The 23,736-nt window shown below is 50.5% G+C and overlaps 1 protein-coding gene across 1 annotated transcript in view; it reads right to left on the bottom strand.

Annotated features, from left to right (window-relative positions):
- Positions 1-23,736, bottom strand: part of NKD1 (NKD inhibitor of WNT signaling pathway 1) — a 93,265-nt gene that overhangs the window by 17,884 nt on the left and 51,645 nt on the right. The window contains exon 4 of the mRNA XM_069552751.1: positions 11,933-11,999. Coding sequence (XP_069408852.1) covers positions 11,933-11,999 — 67 coding nt within the window. The remainder of the gene's footprint in view (positions 1-11,932; positions 12,000-23,736) is intronic.

Genomic DNA, 23,736 nt, shown 5'->3' with positions numbered 1-23,736 from the left:
AAATGACATCAAACCACTGCCCACCCCAGCCACCCCTGTGCAGAACACACCCCCTTCTCTCCACTGTCCAACCTTGGGCTCATGGGTAGATAAGAGGGTGAATGGGGCTCAACTGCTGGCTTCCCAGGCCCCACCAACCGGAGAACAGTATTTTTGTCAGGATGGATTTTAGCACCAGACCCTGAGCCCATTCATTCCTCATCCCCTACCCTATGCCTGTTTAGCCCACAGATTCCCCCCCCCCACCCTTCCACAGGTGATCTTTCGGGGGGCACAGTTTCAGGGGGACTCTGGCCACTGTTCAGTTGCAACAGTTACAACACGGCTAGTTGGAAAGCAGTGGAAGGAGGAGGAGAAAAAGGAAGGGAAGGGACTGAGTGAGGAGGAAGGAAAGCCGTTCACTTAGCATGACATATCCTTGGGTGACCTAGAGCAGGGGCTGGCAAACTACAGCCCGTGAGCTAAAGCCAGCCCACCACCTATTTTTATAAATAACATTTTACTGGGACACAGAGACACCCACATCCATTGTCTATGGTGAAAGAGAGTTGCGTAGCTGCAACAGCCACTCTAATGCCCACAAAGCCTGAAATATGTACTCTTCCTGGCCCTTTAAGTAAACGTTGTGGATTGTGCAGTTTTGCACACCCATGAGGATACAGCCTTGATAGGCAGAGTGCAGGGTGATTTCACCTGCTGTTCACCTGCTTGACTGGAAATCCTTGTGCAGTCCACAGCCTGCCCAACCATACACAGCAGCCATAGAAGAAAGAAAATGTCAACTCTGCTTTCTTAAAACCAAGTCTCAACTCCAAAGAGTGGGACAGCGTGCGGAGCTCCTTCCCCGTGGAAGCTGTCCCCTGTCCCTCCTCTCACCATAGCCATGGCCATGAGGAGCCAGCCGGCCGGCTGTGTTTACCAGATGATGGCTCTGTCCCACATTAGCTCCCAACCTGGCATCTCTCCACCCCCAGCAACTGCCAGATTAAATGCATTACTTGACCATCTTCACCCGGCTCCCTTTGATGTTCCCTTCTCAAGCTTCAAAATACCTTTTGGAGGGAGATCAGACAGCATTAAACAGAATTACTAATTAATTAAGCAAAGTTAAATTTTAAACACTGTTTGTTGTGTTAGCCAAAAGCCTGAACAGAACAGACTTTTTTCCTCCGCTGAGATCAAAGACAGCCTCTTCCCTCTCCCCTCCCCCAGTTTAAAAAGGGGGTGGGGGTGGGGAGGAAGAGAGGGAGAAAGAAGAGAGTGTTGAGTACCTCCAGGGAGAATAGGAAATAACCTAAATGGGGGCAACTCTGATCATGGGCCCCCATGAACCTAGTGGGAGGCATCCGAGGCTCCCTTGGAACCTCACGCTGTGAGAGCCACAGTCACTTTCTTGGGACTGTTTAGCAGTGATCCAGGGAACAGGATGGCATAGCCAACCCAGCCAGAGCTGTTGACAGCTGGCGCCGCCCAAGCAGTATGGGAAGAAGAAGAAGGGCTGTGAAATGAAACAGATCCACCCACCCGAGACCCCACCCTCCTGAGTAGGATAAGTGCCCCAGGGCTCCTCCCTTGGGTTTGGGGTCAGGGTCACTTGGGGTCATTGGGAGGCTGGCTCTGAGAAGCCGACAACTGCGCACGGTACACCTCAGGGGCGCCGTTCACATGCCGGACATCTTCGACTGTGTTATTGTTCATGACAGATGGACAGATGGCAGAGAGGTGTCTTGAGGAGGGGCCCCTTTTCCCACTTTGCACAAACGCATTTGTTGCTAGCAGAGGGCTGTCTAAACTCATTCAGTCTGCAGTCCTCTCTGGGATTTTCTGATAACGATGGGAGCCTACCATGTCCACGCGGCCAGAATGCAAGTTTCTCAAGAGCTGGCCATGCTGGCTACTGCCCCGCAGCTGCCCACAGTGTACCACACGTGCACAGAGCAAATATTCCATCCCAGAATGACCCACTGCACCAAATCCCCCAGGTGGACAGAACATAGGCTACGTAACAAACACTATGAATTCCGGTGTGGTTGGGAATGGAGTGGGAAAGAGGGCAGTTTACAAGGGGTAGGTCCGTTCTGAATCCCAGACATCGGCTAAAATCCAAACCCTGGATGATATCAGCAAATGCCAGCTTATTTTAACACAATCCAGAAGGGCCTGGTAGATATTAAACTTTGGAAGAAGAGACAAATTTGAAACACAGTATGATTAAGTCAGCCCCACCAAAGACCAGAAATGACTAATGCCGGAAGGCCTGGCGGACACTTCTCTTAGCCTGGTTACCTGGCAGGTTCTTCTCAGTTGATAGAACATAAGATTTAACACAAGCCAGAGCTTCCTGGCTGGAGTTTGGACACTGGCCTTAACATACCCACAGGCCTTTCTCAATTGTCCACGTCCAGATTATCTGCCACAAATATTTTAGGCTCAGGGTGGCTTGCCAGGATGTCTCTGACTCCCCAACCCTTCAAGAGCAGCTGTTAGAGGGAATGCAGATGAATTTTAATATTAGCCTATGCCAAATATAATTAGGAGGGTAAATCTGCTGCCAGTAAAAAGAGAAAGATATCGTATGTGCATTCCAGACCAAATGGTTTCTTGCACTATCTGCACGAGGCTCTCCTCGGGGCACGAGCATCCTAGAGACACACAAATGTGTGTGTCCTTGCACACAGCAGTGGCTTGTCCGGGGGTGCTGGTGAAGTTAGTGGGTACACACATTATCCCATTATGTCCTCTTAATATCACCATGCAGGGTGTGGTACCGCCTGCATTTTACAAGAGGGAACTAAGTGGAAGAAGGCAACTTGATGGAACCATCTCCCAGCCCCGTCTCTCCACAGAGCCAGTCTTCCCTGCCAAGAACACTCTTTCTGTCTCTCAACACCTGCTCCTCCTTCAGGTCTCCAGGTTAAACGTCCCTATCTTCTGAGAAGCATGCCCTCCTGTGCTCCGGGGCTGGGTTAGGTTTCCCTGCCCTGATTACACTGCTATCATCAGCACTCGTGTGACTGGATCTTTCTGCTGCAGCCCCAGCCTGTCACCCTACATAGGAGTGTATCATCATCGTCATCAAAACGCAACAACCAGCAGCAGCAGCATCAGGATATGAGCACAGAAGATGTAGAAACAAAACGAAAATCCCTGTTTCCTGCCTCCCCAGCCACTGGTCTGTCCACTCCGTCACAGGACAATGGCTAACACCTGTTCCTGCCTGTCCCGCAACCATGCTCCTCTTTCTGATAATAGCATCTGGGTTTTCTCCAGTGGGCCGCCCCTCCCCGAGCTCAATCGGTGTGGTTTATGGGGGTGCTGATCCCACTCCAAGCTTCCTGGAAGCACCCAGACCCGACCAGCTTATTTTATCCTGGTGGCCCTGTGTCCTCTCTCTAATGCCAAAGGACAGTTGTTCGTGAAGCTGACGAGGTTAAAGTTGCTGGGCCTCTGACTTGCACAGGCTCCTTCCAAGTTGGAATGTGTGGACGTGGTTGGTTGTTTTTGTGATGCTTTCAAAATTAGGTATTTTATCCTCACTGGGTTAAGAATGCTGTCTCTTCCCATTCTGACTTCCCGCCCGTCCCCTTGTGTCATGTGGTATTGGAGTGAACACAAGCATTTCTGGAATCGAGCTAAGGGGAACTTGAATTGTGGATATATTTATTTAGGTTTAGTGAGAAATAAATGCGTAGTAAATAGAAATATGTAAATACATATATTTGTATATAAATGGTCCACAGTTATGAAAGAGAATCGTGTATTCTTTCCCTTAAAAAAGACAACCCCCAAACTGGATAAACTTGGGTCCCAGAAAAATCTAGACCTACCCTGGCCAGTAAAGTAAGAATCAAGCTTTTGCAAGAAATAATGGACTTCGGTGCTATCTTTCACCTGTGATGGCTCAGCTCATAGGATATGAGGACTCAGAGCCGGGTAGTCACCTTGGCCACCTTACTGGGAGGGAAACGGAAGGAAACAGAGGGAAAACGGAGAGATGACGGAGACAGAGAGAGAAGATGAATGTGTGTATGTGTGTGAACGACATGGTTTGAGCTCCTGGATCAACCAGCCCTTCTTTGGCAAGATCTACCTTAGGATTTTTCGATTCTATGAGCCAGATTAAAAAAAAAAACAACATTTATTTATTTATGTGGCTGCACTGGGTCTTCAGTTGTGGCATGTTGGACCTAGTTCCCTGACCAGCAATTGAACCTGGGACCCCCTGCATTGCGAGCCTGGAATCCCAGCCACTGGCCCACCAGGGAAGTTCCTATGAACCAGATCTTAAGCAAGTTCAGGTTGAGTATCCAAAAGACCCCAAAGAATCCTGACTTAACTCTTCATCACTTGGAGCCCTTGCTTTTCAGGAAAAACAAAACCACCACCAACACATAATTGACCCAATGCAGTACTCGCGAAGCAGGCTTCCAGCAGTTTCTGCCAGTGGGTGTCCACCCCTTCCAGGGTCTTTTTCTCCTCACTCCTGCTTCCCCAGGTTACATTTTTCTGTAAGTAGATTTTATTTAAGGGCCAGTTGTGACTGAGGGGAAAGAAGAAAGGGGGGAAAAAAACCTTCCCAACAAATAGCATTCTGGCCTTTTTTTCTCATCAGAGCATAAGGTTGATGGCCATTCTGCTTTGAGGTTTGAATAGGATTGAGACGAAACATCTGTTGGGGGAGGGAGGGGAAAACGCCAGGAGAGGGAGATGGAAAGGGAAAAAAGCCTTCTTTGGGCTAAAAATATCATGTCCCTGCCACTCTCCCCCCATCCCCGCCCAAGTTAAAACATGTGATGAAATTCAACTTTTAAAATCTAACCCCGAGCTACTTGAAGCTATGAAAGCCTCCTCGGTATCTGACACAAGTCAGAATTTCCACTGTTCAAGCTGAGCTTTTATGAAGAACAGACTTGAGAGAGACTGCTGTCACGGCTGCGGCCCGGGCTTCTGGGGGGACTGCAGTGGACTGGAGTCGGGGCAACTGACACTCGCCGGCAGGACAGGCTCTGAACTGAGGGAGAGGAGCCAGCGGGGTGTGGCCTGCCTGCCCCCTCCATCTGGGGGTCCCTGCTGCTCGGCAGTGAACTCCCCTTCCTCCCAGACTGACGGGAACCACCGGCTGCCCCATCAATTGAGAGCCTCGCCTGGGACTCCAGGGCTCTGGTGGAGCTTCTGTGGCCTCTTCCTGAGAAGTCCCCTCCCTCTCTCTGTCTTTCTCTCTCTTCCCCAGCTGCTCCCTGAACTCCAGACTCGGTGTCCATCTGTCTTCTCATAGCCCTACCTGCATGTCACACAGGCCTCTTGAAGCCAACACATCCAAAAACAAAAGACATCGTCACCTGCTGAAACTGCCACCTCAGAAGTGACCGCTTAGTTCCTGAAGCCCAATCTCTAAGGCGTCCCTGGGGCCCCTTTCTTTCCCACACCCCCATCTCCCAGCCCTACCACCCCACCCCCAGGCCCCTCCACGTCTCCCCAGCCCCTCAGCCCCACTAGGCCGAGGCCATCACCTCTCCCCTGCACCATCGCAATCGCCTCCTGTTCTCATTGCTTCCCCCCACCTCAGAACGACCCGGCCTTCACAGAAGCCACAATTCGCTGGTGAAAAGGGAAGTCAGAATCTGGCACTCACCTACCTCAAACTTGCCAGCAGTCTCTCTTCAAAAGCAGCGTGAGATCCCAGCCCGGGGCCCCACCCTTGCCGGCTGCCCTACCCCAGTCTCTGGCTGCCACCTGGGCCTCCCTTCTGTGTCCCCCAAACCCCACAGCCCTCCCACCCTGGGGATCCCCTCACTCCTCTGACTGTTCACCCCTCATATCCACCCAGGGCGGCTCCTTCCTGGCACCTGCATCTCGGCTGAAATGTCACCTCCTCAGAGAGGCCTGTCACCCTCCACCTTCCCTGGGTTTTACCTCTTCACAGAACACCCCTCCCAGAACCTTGTGTGAACCCAATTATCAATTCTCTACCTGCCTCCCTCGTGCCAACACCCTCACAGAAAGGCCCACCTACCTTGTCCGTGGCTGGAACCCAAGGGCCTAACAGGGCCCCACACCTGCGGTAGGCACTCAGCAAATATTAAAACATGTTGAGTGAAGAATAGACTGTCCTCAGGTCTGCTGTGTGACCTGAGACAGGTCATGCCCCTCTCTGGGCCTCAGATTCCTTACTACAGATGAAGGGGACGAAAGGCCCCCAAAGGGCTCCTTCTCTCTGTGAAGGGTTGACATCTCCCACCTGGGAGCCTTGATGGGCTGGAGAGGGGCACACGGGGCTTTCCTGGGAGCTGGACTCCAGTGACTTCCTGGTGTTGGCTTCATTCTTCCAGAGAGCACAGTTGGGCCCTGACTAACAGTTTTTTTGACTTTACAATGGTACAAAAGTGATACACGACTGTACGTGGAATCACAAATCTGGGTCTTTTCCCAGGCTGGCGATATGTGGTACAACTCCTCTTGTGATGCTGGACAGAGGGTCCCAGCCCCTAGTCAGCTACGTAATCACGAGGGTCAAGAACCCATACACTTACAACCATCCTGAACCCAGACAGCCAAACTTTTTTTCACTTCCAGCACAGGATTCAGTAGATGACACGAGCTATTCAACACTTGATTATAAATAGGCCTTGTGATAGATGATTTCACCCAAGTGTAGGCTACTGTAAGGCAGGCAAGGCTAAGCTATGATGTTCAGGAGGTTAGATGTATGAACGCACTTTCAACTAATGATATTTTCAACTTACAATGGGTTTATTGGGACGTGACCCCATCCTAGGGCTTCCCAGATGGGGCTAGTGGTAAAGAATCCACCTCCCAATGCAGGAGACATAAGAGACATGGGTTTGATCCCTGGGTTGGGAAGACCCCCTGGAGGAGGGCATGGCAACCCACTCCAGTATTATTGTCTAGAGAATCCCATGGACAGAGGAGCCTGGCGGGCTACAGTCCATAAGGTCACAGAGAGCTGGACACGACTGAAGCGACTTAGCACGCACGCACGACCCCATCCTAAGTCAAGGAAGATCTGTTTTTATTGAGCTCTATGGCATGCCAGACTATGTCACGCACTGGGAGTGGAAGGAGACATTCAGAGATTCTAATAGGATTAAAGAAGCTTTGAAAAGAGGCCGTCTTTGATCTGGACTAGTAAATGATTACAAACACCAGTTGGCTCTTCTTCAAGAAAGAGGAACCCACGAAACAAGAGTCAGGACAGCTCACAGACACTGGCACACTCTGAACCAGTGCTGCACTCTGGGCTTATATAAATAACCTCGCTGTTACAGGCCCTCAGAGGGAGACGCGCGATGTCTGCCCCCAACAAGAAACTGAAGCACAGAGAAGTTAAGCGACTCTCCTAAGATCACACAGTGAGCTACAGGACAGCCAGGCTGGATCTGGGGTCTGACCGCAGAATAAACGGAGAAGGGTGCCTCTCGTGTACTCCCACGGGGTGGCAGGAAGACCAAGTTCGGGCCATGCCAACTGGGACAGGCCCTGAGCTCACAGTGGGGCTGCTTTGCCCTTGGGTGTCAGTCCCAATGCCACTGCTCTGCTCCACACAACTCCAGGCACCTCCCTCTCGGGCCAGAGACGCCGAGACCCCTGCAGACTCTGCCAGGTGACACCTGGGTTAGGCCAAAGCAAGGCCTGTCTGTCAGCAGCCCTGGGGGCCTAGAGGCAGGGCCAGGCCCCAGAGGGAGGGGCTGCCCGACTCACTTTTGGTCCTTAATAAATGCACGACCAGCAGGCAGAGCTCTGTGGACTCAAACTTTCTATGGAAGGTGCTGAGCTAACGCACTCTGCCCACTTTCACCTCCAAGCAACGAGGTAGAAAGACAAGAAACAGTCATGATGTTGAGGGTTGGTGGTCAGAGGTCAAGGGTGAGAGGTGGGAGTGGGCCAAGATGCTGGGCAGGGATGTGGCCAGCACTAGGTGGGGGAGAGAGGGGACGCAGGGAGAGAAGGGGCCTGTGGCTATCTGCAGGTCCTTCTCCCCTGAAGAGCGCAGAGCCAGAGTTCAGTCTGTGCTGGGTTGAGAGGACACGCCCAGACACAGGGCTTCCTGGAGCCCCTGACACCAAGGTCCACCTCAAGCCACAAGCCACAGGCTGCCACCACCTGTCGTCCTGCCCAACTGGGGAGGTGGGGACCTCAGGTGGGCACTGGAGTGAAGGGTGGGGTGACCCTCCCCAGTCCTCAGTGCCCTGCTGGGTCAGCAGAAAGTGGGGGGTCCCTTTTCCCTCCCCCTACAAGCCGCAGGTCCCGCCTGCTGCGCCAGGACAGCTCTGGAGCGCGGGACTTTTCATGCTTACTTTGTTCTCTCCACAGTTCAAAAGGAGCTCGCAGTCCCAGCCCTCACTCCGGGCCCAGCCTTAATCTCCCATCCCTCGAGCTCCCAGCTGGCCAGTTAAGGCAGTTAAGACGCTGGATTAGGGCCGGCTTTACATAACAACGCTGGAGCTAAAGCCATCCTCTCCTGGGATGGCTAAAAGACTTCTTTTTATCTTCACGCCTCAGATGGCCTTTTTTCCCCCTTAACAGCCCTCCAGCCAGCCAAGAGGCAATGAACTTGGCCAACAGGAAGACAAAGAGGAGATTCAGGATTCGGCTTGCTCTCCCTTGGCCCAAGGCTCAGAGGGATGCCCGCAGCCCCAGCTCCAGGCCAGGTGGCTGCTTCGTCGTGGCCAGGACGTGGCAGCGCCCACCAGGCCTAGCCGTCCACAGCCACGTCCATCATCCTGGGAGTGCTGCCTCGGACCCGGCACCAGCGGTGGCCCAAGAACCACAGGCGGCCGCTGGGGCCAGCATCCCTTCCAAGAAGCCTCAGGGGCCACACAGGCAGGCCCAGAGCAGCCCAGCCCTACTGCCTTATTTACTTATTGTTTTCACTTTTTAATTCTGTTATTAGTCTTTCACTTCAAAGGAATACATGATCACATTCTTGTAAAAGTTGAAACATTAATTGCAGTTAATACTACAATCCTCTGACCACGCTTTCCAATTTTAATCTTCTCCTCCCCTGTTCAGAAGGAACTACTCTTTCTGTCTGTCTAAGCTTCTAGCTACATAATTCTATACATACATATGTGGTCCACATTCATACACACAAGGAAATACAGAGTGCTGTCTGGTACCCTTTGTTACATAAAAGGTTATTAACATACTATCTATAACACACTGCATCTTTGAGCAACCTGGTCTGTCTTATATTCTGTGCTCTGTATAAGGTTTTGTTTGAAGAAAAGGGGCTGGAAACTTGACCACCACCAACCTAGTCTAATCCCTAGTTGGAAACTGAGTCAGGCTTGTGGCTCCCAACTCCTCCTCCCCCCGCCACCAATGGTGGTACTGATATACTTGGACGCTGTCAATGACTGGCAAGGTGCCCAGTCGAGACACCTTTGAAGCTGTCCTCAAAGCCTGACCTGCAGCTGGTGGACCACAGGGATGGACCAAGTGCCACCAACATCCCCACACTTTCTCTGACAGGAGCTGGGACTCTTGGACACATCCTGTTTATCTCCCCTCCATCAACCAGTGTTTATAAGTGCCACCCCACAGCAGTTTATCCTCTCTACAGGGGCGCCCACATCCTCTGCACATCCGCAGAGCCCACACCCCCATGCATCGTGTTAGAGAGGGAGGAGCCTGGCCAAAAGCCATAGCGAGTCTCTGTGGGAGCAGGAGGGGAGCGGGGACTTGGAGACAAGTCTGTGGGTTCCTCGGCCAAGGGCTCCTGCTGCTGCATCCAGCAGGGCTCATACTATGATCAGAGGTTGGACAAAGCCCCCTCCCCTTCCGAAGAGGAAGATTCCATGGGCATTTCATATCTGCAGGGAAAGATGCCTCATGTGAAACCAATTACATGATCTCAGGCTGAGCCTCAGTGGCCAGAGAAGTGCCTCATTTGGGGCAGTAACCAGGGACTCAGCAAATGATGAAAATATAGACAGAGGGTGAGATGAGTGAATGACAACTGGAAGATGGTTACATGGGTTAAGGAGTGAGTGATAGATGAGGACGAGATGGGCGAAGGATGGATTATGGACGGCTGGGTGGTAGATAAGGACTGGCCAGATGGGTGACAAAAGAGCAGGTAGATGAATGAACAGGCAGTGATGGAAGGACGGGTGGGTGAAGGATGGAGCAAAAGATGGATGGATGAGCGTTGGATGGGTGGGTCATGGATCACTGGGTGGATGATGAGTGAGTGATGGGTGGATGAATGGATATATAAGTGGGCAGGTGGGTACTTGAATGGCAAGGGATGGATGGAATAGATGGAAGGATGAATGAATAAGAGGATGAGCTTGCTAAGTTACCAGGTGACTGAGCAAATGAATAGAAAATGGAATGAGTGCTGAAGCCCATGTAATCCTTGTCTGGGGTCACCTTAGCCCCCAGATCCTACATCCTGCAGGCCTTCACCTGACTCCCCAGATCAACTCTAGGCACCAGGTGCTGGCATCTCTCCATGGAGCCAAGGATGGCAGCTGAGGCTTGGGGAAGCCCAGGGAACAGTGAGAATCAAAGCCACTGAGCCTGAGTGTAGCCATCAGATCCAAATATGCTCAAGAGAAACACCCTAGAGTCTGTCCATGTGCCTCCTTCTCTTTCTATATGGGACCTGTTTGAATTTGAGCAAAGTCTGAGAGATACTCAGGTCCCAGGCACCCTCCAAATCCTGGGCCACAGAGAGAATCTCTCAAAATAGTGCTTCTCAAAGTACAGCATGCACACAAGTCATCTGAGGGGCCTATTACAGAGCAGACCAGATTCAGCAGCCTGGGTGGAGCTGAGGAGTCTACATTTATCACAGCTCTCAGGCCAGTGTGGCCACAGTCCTTGGGTCTTGCCAAGGCTCCCCTCCAGAACTTCCTGGCATGGTCTACTCTCCTTTCAGGGCCCTACAGCCCTTCTAAGACGTATATTTCCCCTCAGAGACCCCTGCCAGCCCCTTGTCCCAGTTCCAGAGAGGGCTTTACTGTACAAAGAGTCACTCAATCAAGTCTGACTCTTTGTGACCCCATGGACTATAACCCGCCAGGCTCCTCTGTCCATGGAATTCTCCAGGCAAGAATACTAGAGTGGGTTGCCATTCTCTTCTCCAGGAGATCTTCCCCACCCAGGGATCAAACCCAGATCTCTTGCATTGCAGGTGGATTCTCTATTGTATGAGCCTCCAGGGAAGCACATTTATTGCCCAAAGGCTGCACCAGTTCAGCAGTTCTTTCCTCTAATTCTGAGTGGAAAAAGGGAAATGCTATCCCTTTCAGCAAATGCTTTCATATGCTGTCCAGTCATTGTACCAGCTTAGGGAATTGAGTAGGAAGAGGCCCTCATTCCCATTCTACAAGTATAGAAACAGGCTCAGAAAGGGGACGTGGCTTCCTAAAGTCAAATTAGTACACCAGTGGCCCCCAACTCTCTACTTGAGTGTCCTAATTCTTTCTACAATGCACTGCTTCCTTGAAGAAAGAAAGGAGTGAGAGCTACAGAGGAAAGCGGTGAGGGGTTGGGGCTCTGTTTGGTGTGTGCACACCTGTGCTCCAGGTGTGTGATGTGAATGGAGAAACACAAGGGTTGCTTCATACAGTATATACTACATGCCCAGCCCCGCTTGAGAAGCCTATGAGTGGCCACTCCCCTGCAGTGGGGAAGATGAGGTCATACAACTTGTTCAAGACCCCATGGCTAACACAGAGCAGGATGTGAGCCTGGGTGGCCTGAATCCACTGCCAGTGAGGACCAATGAGGCGCTCCACTTCCCTCTTGCTCCTCACCCCATCCACCCCCAGTGCACCCCCACAGAGAGTTCTGTCCTCCTCCTGGTCTGCAGACTTTCTGGAGGGTATGCAAGGCGTAAGGTAGACCAGATGGTCCTTCCCCACCTCACTGCCCTTGAGAAGAAAGTAATAGGTTCTGGTACCTTCTAGCCGAAAGTCTTCCTCTTCCTCCTCGCTGAGCGTTTCTCTGAAAACTTCACCCACAAGCTCCTAGAGGAAGACAAAGCAGGAATATTAAAGAAGTATTGGAGTCAGGTAGGAACCTGGCATCCTTACGGTCAAGGTGGCATTGTGAAGGTGTGTGTGGCTGGTCACAAAGAAGCAGGGACCCTGTTCTCATTCTTCTGATGGAAATTTAGGTCAAGTAGGGAGAGCCTAGGACACTTGTAAAGTTCATTACTGCGCTGCTTTTTAGAAAGTAAGTTTTTCTCAGCCTGTAGCCTGCCACGAAACATTACACAGGCTCACACTTCCCACTTGGAAAGGGAGATCCACCCTCCACCCAGGGAAATGACAAAGACAAGCTCAGAAAATGTCCCTCCTCTACCCCTCTGGGCCAACCCAATAGACTCAGGACCAGAGCCACCCCTCTGGGTCCCTAAAGGAGACCTCAGTTTGGATCCTTCCTCTTTGAGAGGGTCCCAGGCAGGTGTCTTGATGAGTTTATAAAGAGGACCTGGTTTGCTGAAGGGAGCACTCCCTCAGCATAAACCCAGCTGTTAACATATACCCAAACTTGACGTAATCCCTTAACATAAACCCAGCACAACATCTTCAGTACAACATCTAGGAACCTGTAGGCTCTGCCTTTTGCTGACCTTCAGTTATGCCTCCCACATCTCCCCCTTCCAGCAGCTGGCCTCATGCCTTGCCTTGGTCTGTAGGCATGAGTTTAAAATGTCCAGTAACTCATGCCATGTAGCAGAGCTGCTCCCAATCAGCCTGGTCAGGCTGCCACCCATGCATTGTCAGGTTGGCAAGGGAAGTTAGTTAGGTCCACAGGCTGGGAAATTTCTGGGATCTCAATAAAGATCCCATCTATCTGATCCCGCTCCAGTAGGATGACTCTAGATACAGAGGAGCCCAGACTAGTGCTTGTCAAATAGCTTCTGTATTTATTGGTATTCTGCCAAGAGGAGTAATGAGATCAGAAGAGATTGTTTTAAACAAAGTTAAACAAGACCCTTTGGGCTTCCCAGGTGGCTCTAGTGGTAAAGAACCCACCTACCAATGCAGGTGATGTAAGAGACACAGGTTCAATCCCTGGGTTGGGAAGATCCCCTGGAGGAGGGTGTGGAAACCCACTCCAGTATTTTTGCCTGGAGAATCCCATGGACAGAGGAGACTGGTGGGCCACAGTCCATGGGGTTGCCGAGTCAGACACAAATGAAGCAACTTAGCATGCATGCATGCAAACAAGACCCTTTACTGCAAGACTTACTATGGTAACAGACTGCAGATACCTAAGTAGTAGCTTATGCTGCACCCCTCAAACCTATTTAGACCAGGACGCTTTTTTCAAAAGCATCACATGGGATTTATGTTCCAAGGAACCCACGTTGGGAAATGTTCCTCTTTTGGGGGAGAGATGAGGTTTGGGTGTGGGGGGAAGGGTCACACTGCTTTCTCTCTCTTAATGCCCACAGTGATGCCATGGCAGTGCTTCATGAACCACAGAAAGAGGAGCAACAAAAAAGCCTCAACTTGGCAGCTCTTGCCAGCTTCTCCTTTTGAAAAAAAAAAAAGTATAAAGAAAAAGAAAAAACACACCCTTCAAAAATTAGAAGGAAAAAAAAAATCCTGCACTGGAGATGCTTAAGAGAAAAACCAAGAGTTCGCCTCTATTAACAAAAGAAAAACAATGCTTTGTATAGCTGATCTTATCAATTGGACACAGCTGGAGATAAGTCTCGTGTGTGTGTTTTTTTAAAGATGGACAGCTAACGTTTTATGGATTAGAGGTGGTGTTCTCTGTTCTCTTTCTTCTTTCAAATCATTCTAGGGCATCACACACCCTTTCTTAGACGTCGTTCAAATGTGGTCATTCAGACTGCTGGTGTCCCATGGACTTCAAAACCAGGCTGCATTATTCTTCAAGTCAGGATGTCTTCTCTCTCTCCTCCTCCGCCAATTATTATAATCACTGAACACTTCCTGGGCTTGTAAACTGGCTGTTTGTGTTAACAGAGCTGGAGCTGACAGGGGAACTGGGAGATGGTGACAGGAAAGGGCTGCACTCGGCTGGCATCATTAGATGGCTGGGACGCCTCTGCAGCCAATTAAAGCCGATCTTTCATGCCGGAGAGAGACGGATGCCGCTTCTCCAGAAAGGCTGGCAGGCAGTGCTTCCTCACAGGAGTGGGGTGACCGTCTTCAAGGGAAGCGCAGACCCGCGTGTGCGGAGGCCCAGTGGAGGCTGGGAGCCGGCGCTGACCTCTGAGCCACCCTGTCTGCTCCTGGCAAGGTGGACAGGACCCGTGAGATGGAAACTTCTGGGCACTGGCATCTTTTTACTGGCATACTCAGAGGAGTTTAACGACTCCAAACGTCACTAGCAACAAAGCAGCCTTCTGGAAGAAGCCCCATAACGATGCCTCACACTCACAGTCATCACTTGGATGACGGCTTCAATGCTCCCTGAGAAGAACTGTCTGCTGAGCGGGCCTGGCTCTCTTGACATATTAAAGATACCTCTTTGCATATGAAAGCAGAGTTCTGGCAAGTTCTGGGGTTGGTCTCTTCCCACTAAACCTCACTCTGCTCTGTGTAACACATCGACAGCTCCTCAGCACTGTGGTCTGCTGACACCCAGGGCCGTGCAGCTGCTCAACTATGGCAAACATTCATTTCCTCCACTGACCCAGACAGCCTAGGGCCTGGGGAGTGTGGTGTCTGTGGTCCTCAAGCTTTGAATCACCAGGCCAGAGGCCACATAAAATGTTGAGTCAGACACAGGATCACATCCTGCCTCCGTGGCCTCCCTGGCCCTGGATGTGGGGCCAGTAGCTGCCTTCTGGGAAATCTCAAACTACTTACCTGTAAAATGGGCACAGTGATAAACCATTAAAAAGTCAGCTGACACTTACTGTGCATTTCCTATGTGCCAGGCACTTTATATTATCTCCCTTTATCATCATAACAGCCTTGCTCTTTCCATCTCTTGAGGAACAAATGCTCATAAAAATGATGTGCAAATTTTAAAGTGAAAGGTATAATTGTTACTGTCTTCCTACAAAGTGTCTCAACCCTCAAGGAATGAGATAGGAAAACAATGCCAATGACAGTCACTCACATCCCCAAGCCCTCATGATATATACGAGGTACTGATCAATCGGGATATTCACCAGAACCTCCAGAGAATGGGGTTCCCAACAGTCCTGTGGGTTTAAATGAGAAGGAGCCTCTAAGAGGCGAAGAGACCCTGCGGTGAATCATCAGCAGAGCCAAGACTTGAGCCAGCTCCTTCAGGTGCCTGGCCCAACCTTGTACAGTGGAATTGGGGTTCCCATGGGCACAGGGATGGAGGTGGCCAAGAGTCCTGGCACTTGCTGGGGACCAAGAATCATGGTTAAAGAAGTGCAGAAAATCAGCCCAGCCAGCAGCTCCAGTGTGTCAGAGACCAATCACTCCCCTCTGTCCTGCAGGACTCGAAGGCCCCACGGCTCCTCCTCACTAGGCTTAGGACAGGGCCAAGTCTCGGCCAGGAGCCTTCCTGCAGGATGGTCCTAAGGGCCTGGCCCCAAACCCTGCATGCAGGGCTCCTAGCCATGAGTCCCAGGGGAGCCCCAGCACAGAGGATGCAGGGCACAGAACTGGTGCTGCTCAGACCTTGGTTCAAATCCCTGCTCTACGTGGGTGAAGGAGGTTTATCTCCAGTGTTCCTCAGTCTTCCCATCTCTGCATAGGGATGAGAGCAATCATTCTGTCTCAGGGCAGGTGTGAGCCATTGCATGGAAAGTACTTAGCATTACATCCGATAGTATGACTGGGGCTTGACATACAGTGGTTACCGTTTATTACTTGCATTCTTACTGTCAAATGGCTACCAGAACATTGCTGGGCAAAGCTGAATGGCTCAGCAGACCCGAGGTGCCCCCACAGACAAAGAAACAAGACACAGAGAAACACGCTCTTCTCCTGTCTGGTGCATATTTCTGGTGCTTTGCGTTTAACCCCTATGGCAGTCCTTTGAGGTAATACCATTATCATCCCCACTTTACAGACGAGAAAACTGAGACACAGAGAGGTTTAGGGACTTGCCCAAGGTCACACAGCTAGTAAGTGTCAGAGCCAGGATTAAAGGCAGGCGGCATGGCTCCAGAGCCCATACTCCTCACCACCCTGCCCTGGAAGAAGCCCGAGTGTGGGGTATCGTGTGCAGTGACCTCCCTCACTGCTCTCTCCATCAGCTCAGCCATCACAGCCCACTTTCTTCTGGTCTCTAGGACAGTCAGACTCAGCCTCTGCTCCAAGTTCTGATCAAAGACCTCCCTGGATCCACACACCTCCGGCCCCACCCAACCTGGTGCCAGGCTGCCTCCTGCCCAATGGCCAGGCTGAGTGGCCTACAGGGCCCAGACCTGCCTCCCTCCCAAGTCCCGGCACTGCCCCTCCTCTGCCCCACACTGGGCCCCAGGATGAGAGGCCAGCTCCTCCGGGCGCTGAATGTGCAGCCAGCACCAGCCCAGAGCCCAGAATTGCAGGCACAGTGCCTTATAAGGCCTCCAGGGATGGGAACCCACATCAAAGCAAGGCCTTGGGGAGCGGGCTGGAGTTCAGTTAGGGTTTTTTCCTCTTTGTCTTTGAGACTTCATACTCCTGAGCTTAATATCTTTCCCCACCGCCTGCTCCAGCAGTTCTTTGTCGATCTTTCTATTCTCTAAGAGCTAACAGATGTTGGTGCCACGGGGTTTCAAAGGCAACTCCTGGTGCCCACAGAACACGGCACAACCTACAGATTCCAAGAATGCACGGGGCTGGGGCAAGCCAGGGGAAGAGAAGGGCGGGAGGCAGGACCCAGCCACCCTGTAGCCCTGAGATCCAAGCAGCCTGCCCTGGAGCTGATCCAGGAAATTCCTGGCGAGCTCCCTCTACCCAGCACACTCCACAGAGGCGGCGTTCCTGCACTCGGGGCGTTTCTGGGGAGCCAGTGCTGAGGCAGGCAGGCCCCTCGGAGAGTAAGCTCTGGCTGTGCAGGGCAGGGATGCTTCACTCCCAGAACCCAGCTGGACATGAGAGTCAGGCACGCACCCACCCCTTGGGAGTTGAGTGATAGCAGATGCCTTACTTAACCCCTCTGGGTCCCTTTTTGCTCCTCTATAAAATGGGGATTTCATTGTCAAAGAGGAGTTAGTAAGAAAATGCAGACCAGATACTCAGGACAGTGTCTGATGCAAATGGGGGAAGGGAACACAAGCATGAACTTCTTCTGCAGCACCCTATTCCTGCCATGTGCCTGGAACACTCTCACAGTTTATCCTTGCAAAACCCTAACACCCAGCAATTCAATGCCTCAGTGTCCGTCCTGGTGTGCAACACTCGTGCATGTGCACCAGGAAGACATGTTCAAATTCAGTGAGGTTGAGGGCAAGGCTGTTTCTATTAGCCCACAGTCAGAAACACTGTGGACGCCCAGCAAAGGAAAGAATACTAGATCTACGTGTGGAAAACCACACAGAGGCTCCAAAGAGCTAGGTAGATCTGCACACACTGACACACAGAACCCATGCCACATGCAAGACACGCAGGGTATGATTCTACTTGTATACTCAAGAAAACGCCAAACATACACATGTACCATGAGGTTGCCAACAGGAACACAATACCCACCGTCACTCCCAAGGAGGGGAGGGAGACCAGATGCAGGGAAACAGAAGTCACAAACTTCATCAGAATGATTCCAGTTTTTAAGGCAAGCATCCTCCTGTGCCACTTGGGTCATTAAAATGCTGTTTTAGCAAAATCACACACAAGAATCTGCTTGACAAGAGAGGGGCCTGAGGCTCAGCCAGGAGACTAAGTGGCTGGTTCAAGGTCACTTAAGAAGAGAAAGTGACAGGGAAGGGCTAGAGCTCTGTGGCCCTGGGCTCCTTGTCTGGAAAATGGGGCAGAAGGCCACCATGATGCGCATGGGGCCTCAAGCACAGGCTTTCTGGGGCTCCAGCCCCCCAGCCAGCAGCAGGGAGACCCTTTCTCTTGGGCTTCACTCAGGAATCAAGAGTGAGAGGGCCATCCACTTTCTGAGTTGCAATGTCCCCCATTCCAACATGCACCTCTAACCTTTGTTATTTCTGCCCTCTGAGAGAGTTCTCTGGCCCCCCAAGTGTGCGCTATTCACACGGGCTGGGGAATAGGTACAGGTGCCAGCAGCAGCACTAGAGGGGACTTCTGGGGGCCTGGACTCCAGTGTCAGGGGCTGGGGACCCCCTCCTCCCCAGAGACGAGAGGGAAACAGACACACTCTTTCCAGACCAGATTCCAGCAGAGTACAGCAGACCTCAAGGGGCAGCTTCCCAAGAGAAATGGCACCTCCCCTCAAAAGAGCGAATGGAGGCAGAGCCCTCGGCCACTCCCCTGAGGACACTGCAGCCTCGAGGGGCCACAGGTCACCTGGGGGAGCTCTAGGTCCACCTGCCCTGCACGTGTCCTATGGCTGCAGCGAAGCCAAGTGGAGTTGTCCCCTGGGATCCTGCACACGGGAGCTGGTGGAAAAGACGTCTTCTCTGGTGTCGAGGCTGTGCCTCCTCTCCTCTCCAGCTGCTGGAGAAGGTCCACCCAGGAGAGAATGCCCCACCCCCACCCCCGGCCACAGGAACAGAGAGAGACCCATGTGGGAGAGGGTGCTCGTCCACGGCCTCAGGTCCAGCCACCTCTAACAAGGAGGCCCCCTGAGGGCAGGGATCTGAGTCCATTTTGCTCTAGGGCAGGGCTTACTGCACAGCAGATACTCAAATATCTGCTGGATGAATTCTGAGTCAGACTCACTCTCATCAGCCTTTCCTGGGGACCAAATAGCTAAACTGCCACAGAAGCCACTAAACTGCCCTCCTTGTTCACACCAGTTCTTACAACTGAAAACTCTGACCTCCAAAGACCTCAGCACCAAGCCCAGGATTCCCAGCCAAGCTTGGAGGCCAAAGGGAGGAAGCAGCCACAGCTAGCTTCACTGCAATACCTCCAAGAGTGTCCCCAAGTTCTACCCCACTGCGGGAGCCCAGCAAGCTGGGTGGGGGATGGGAAGGTGGGCCCCAAGGGCTTCAGCCTGCAGTGCCAGCCTGCGTGTTTGGTCTATGAGGACCAGCACTCCAGGGATGTGTGGCAGTCATTAAAATTCCTCAGATTTCTCCCTGTTTTTAATCTGCTCGAGATGTAATCCCTGGGCCCATGTCTCAGGGAGTCCAGCCTGAGCTTGCTTCCTAGACTTGAAGGACTGCTTCTCAGGAAGGTGGATGGTAGGCAGGGGAAGGAAGGGGAGGACTTCTGACCCTTGGGGCCTGACTCTTGGACTACCACATTCCCCCTCCTCTGAGCCCCAGGTCCTAGACCCTACAGGGTACAAATCACCCCCCAAAATGGGTTTGTCCCATCCTGGAGACACAGCCGGCCACAGCCAGCAAGAAGCAAAGCCCACATCCTGGGCTGTCAACCCGGCAAGCCGTGGGCACCCTTAAGCCATTTTCCCAACCTCCCCAGGAACTGGGTCCCACCTGAGCCACTGTGAGTACTTAGTACTTTTCTTTAAATTGGCTCTCTCTGTCCTCTTGAAAAAAAAAAAAAGAAAGAAAACCTAGAGAAGGAAATGGAAACCCACTGCAGTATGCTTGCCTGGCAAATCCCATGGACAAAGGAACCTGACAGGCTACAGTTCATGGGGTCACAAGAGACTCGGACATGACTTAGCAACTAAACAACTGTATAGCACGGGGACCTCTACTCAGTGTTTTGTGGTGACTTAGATGGGAAGAAAATCCAAAAAAGAGGGGATATGTGTATATGCAAAGCTGATTCACTCTGCTGTACAGTAGAAATTAAGATAATACCCTAAAGCAATTCTATTCCAATAAAGATTTATTTTAAAAATCCTGAAAGTCTTACCATAAGGAAGATCAATAAAATCATGGGTGTGATGTCCTAGTTGAAGCTGAGGTTTAAAAAAAATATGATTTATATGAAATCAAGATGAAACTGTTAAAATACAAGATGTCCACTACTGACCTCAAATCCCATCCCCCCAGTAGAATGTGGAACACGCCCTGGAAAGGACAAGGTTTAAGGAGCCCAAAGTTGAAGTCTCTGCCCACCGCCTCCACCCTGAGCCATCAGGCTGGTTCTGACAGGAGGAAAGGTGTTGGGGGAGGAAGTGGGGAGGCAGGGAGCAAGGCGAGTACCTGGTGAGGTCAGATGGAAGAAGGTTCTCCTTTGTCAAAGATAAGATGTCCATAGGTGCATGGATTTATCTCTGGGCTTTCTAGTTTGTTCCATTGATATATATTTCTGTCTTTGTGCCAGTACCATACTGTCTTGATGACTGTGGCTTTATAGTAGAGCCTGAAGTCAGGTAGGTTGATTCTTCCAGTTCCATTCTTCTTTCTCAAGGTTGCTTTGGCTATTTGAGGTTTTTTGTATTTCCATACAAATTGTGAAACTATTTGTTCTAGCTCTGTGAAAAATACCATTGTTAGCTTGATAGGGATTGCATTGAATCTATAGATTGCTTTGGGTAGTATACTCATTTTCACTATATTGATTCTTCCAATCCATGAACATGGTATATTTCTCCATCTATTAGTGTCCTCTTTGATTTCTTTCACCAGTATTTTATAGTTTTCTATATATAGGTCTTTAGTTTCTTTAGGTAGATATATTCCTAAGTATTTTATTCTTTTCATTGCAATGGTGAATGGAATTGTTTCCTTAATTTCTCTTTCTCTTTTCTCATTATTAGTGTATAGGAATGCAAGGGATTTCTGTGTGTTGATTTTATATCCTGCATCTTTACTATATTCACCGATTAGCTCTAGTAATTTTTTGGTGGAGTCTTTAGGGTTTTCTGTGTAGAGGATCATGTCATCTGCAAACAGTGAAAGTTTTACTTCTTGTTTTCCAATTTGGATTACTTTTATTTCTTTTTCTGCTCTGATTGCTATGGCCAAAACTTCCAAAACTATGTTCCTTACCTTTGACAAAGGAGGTAAGACTATACAATGGAGAAAAGACAATCTCTTTAACAAGCGGTGCTGGGAAAACTGGTCAACCACTTGTAAAAGAATGAAACTAGAACACTTTCTAACACCATACACAAAAATAAACTCAAAATGGATTAAAGATCTAAATGTAAGACCAGAAACAATAAAACTCCTAGAGGAGAACATACGCAAAACACTCTCCGACATAAATCACAGCAGGATCCTCTATGACCCACCTCCCAGAATATTGGAAATAAAAGCAAAAATAAACAAATGGGGCCTAATAAAAATTTAAAGCTTCTGCACAACAAAGGAAACTCTAAGTAAGGTGAAAAGACAGCCTTCAGAATGGGAGAAAATAATAGTAAATGAAGCAACTGACAAAAAACTATTCTCAAAAATATACAAGCAACTCCTGCAGCTCAATTCCAGAAAAATAAATGACCCAATCAAAAAATGGGCCAAAGAACTAAACAGACATTTCTCCAAAGACATAGAGGTGGCTAAAAAACACATGAAAAGATGCTCAACATCACTCATTATCAGAGAAATGCAAATCAAAACCACAATGAGGTACCATTTCACGCCAGTCAGAATGGCTGCTATCCAAAAGGCTACAAGCAAGAAATGCTGGAGAGGGTGTGGAGAAAAGGGAACCCTCTTACACTGTCGGTGGGAATGCAAACTAGTTCAGCCACTATGGAGAACAGTGTGGAGATTCCTTTAAAAACTGGAAATAGAACTGCCTTATGACCCAGCAATCCCACTGCTGGGCATACACACCAAGGAAACCAGAATTGAAAGAGACACATGTACCCCAATGTTCATTGCAGGACTGTTTATAATAGCCAGGACATGGAAGCAATCTAGATGTCCACCAGCAGATGAATGGATAAGATATCTGTGGTACCTATACCAATGGAGTATTACTCAGCCATTAAAAAGAATACATTTGAATCTGTTCTCATGAGGTGGATGAAACTGGAGCCTATTATACAGAGTGAAGTAAGCCAGAAAGGAAAACACCAATACAGTATACTAACGCATATTGGGCTTCCCTGGTGGCTCAGAGGATAAAGCATCCACCTGCAATGCAGGAGACCTGGGCTCAATCCCTGGGTTGGGAAGATCCCCTAGAGAAGGAAATGGCAACCCACTCCAGTATTCTTGCCTGGAGAATCCCATGGACAGAGGAGCCTGGCGGGCTGCAGTCCACGGGGTCGCAAAGAGTCGGACACGACTGAGTGACTTCACTTTCACTTTCACTTTAACGCATATATATGGAATTTAGAAAGATGGTAACGATAACCCTGTATGCAAGACAGCAAAAGAGACACAGATGTATAGAACAGTCTTTTGGACTCTGTGGGAGAGGGAGAGGGTGGGATGATTTGGGAGAATAACATTGAAACATGTATAATATCATAAGAAATGAATCGCCAGTCCAGATTGGATGCAGGATACAGGATGCTTAGGGCTGGTGCACTGGGATGACCCAGAGGGATGGTACGGGGAGGGAGGTGGGAGGGGGGCTCAGGATGGGGAACACATGTATACCCGTGGCAGATTCAAGTCAATGTATGGCAAAACCAATACAATATTGTAAAGCAATTAGCCTCCAATTAAAATAAATAAATTTAAATTAAAAAAAAAAAAGAAGATTCTCGTGGCCTACGGATCCTCCTTTTCCTGTAACCACAGGCCCTCCCCTCTAGGGCTCACGCTTTTGGAATGTGACTCTGGACATGGAGAACATGGCTGATGCCAACAGAAAATGGCAAAACTTAGCATGACCCAGAATGCGCCCTAACCTCCAGCCTCTGGGATTTCAGGCTCTTCTGAGGAGATGACCCGACGCAAGGCAGATGGTCTAGGGCCGGGTAGGGTGCGGCGCTCGCTGCTGCGTGACTGGAATTTTCCTACAAGTCAGTGTTCAAAGAAGTTTCTACAGTGGAAACCAGGATCTGATGGGCTTGTTGGGGCGTGGGAGTAACTGAGGTCATGACTATAAAGGACCCAGTGATCATCGTAACCAGCATCTCTTTGGTAAGGGCTGGCCTATGCCAGAGTTCTGCTCAGCACATTTAATGCACGGCTAAATGCTCCAAACAGCCCCGTGGGTTGGGCGCTGTTGTCACCCCATTTCAGCCGCCAGGAAACTGAGGCTTAGAGAGGGGAAGTGACCGTCTGATTTTGACCCTGGCTCCTCTGCTTTTGAGGCTTCCCAGGTGGCGCTAGTGGTAAAGAACCTGCCTGCCAATGTAGGAGACATAAGAGATGTGAGTTAGATACATGAGTTCGATCCGTGGGTTGGGAAGATCCCCTGGAGAAGGGCATGGCAACCCACTCCAGTATTCTTGCCTAGAGAATCCCACGGACAGAGGAGCCTGGCCGGCTACAGTCCATAGGGTCGCACAGAGTCAGACACGACTGAGGTGACTTCACTTGTCTGTGCCTCAGTTTCCTCATCGGAACATGGAAATAACGGCACCCATCGGGTGGGGCAGCTGCAGAGAGGCACTAGGAGGGCAGGTGGAAGCGTGCAGCACACACCAGGCAGTCGGCACGTCATCAACACAGCTGTCCCTTCTCTGTCTCTCTGGGCCTCCTCTTTCATTCTCTGCCCTCCCAGCCATTCTTCCAGCCCTGCTGTTTTCGGGACATCATGCAGCTGATCAAAGCCGGACCTAGCGAGGCCTCAGCCTACCCCACAAGGCCTTGAGCGGCAGGCCCGGCAGGCTGCCTGCACTCAGCACCTCTTA

This window comes from Ovis canadensis, chromosome 14, assembly GCF_042477335.2.
Source record: "Ovis canadensis isolate MfBH-ARS-UI-01 breed Bighorn chromosome 14, ARS-UI_OviCan_v2, whole genome shotgun sequence".
Classification (NCBI taxonomy): Eukaryota; Metazoa; Chordata; class Mammalia; order Artiodactyla; family Bovidae; genus Ovis; species Ovis canadensis.
Note: the sequence above shows the minus strand (reverse complement) of the source record. Positions and strands in the feature narration are given on the sequence as shown.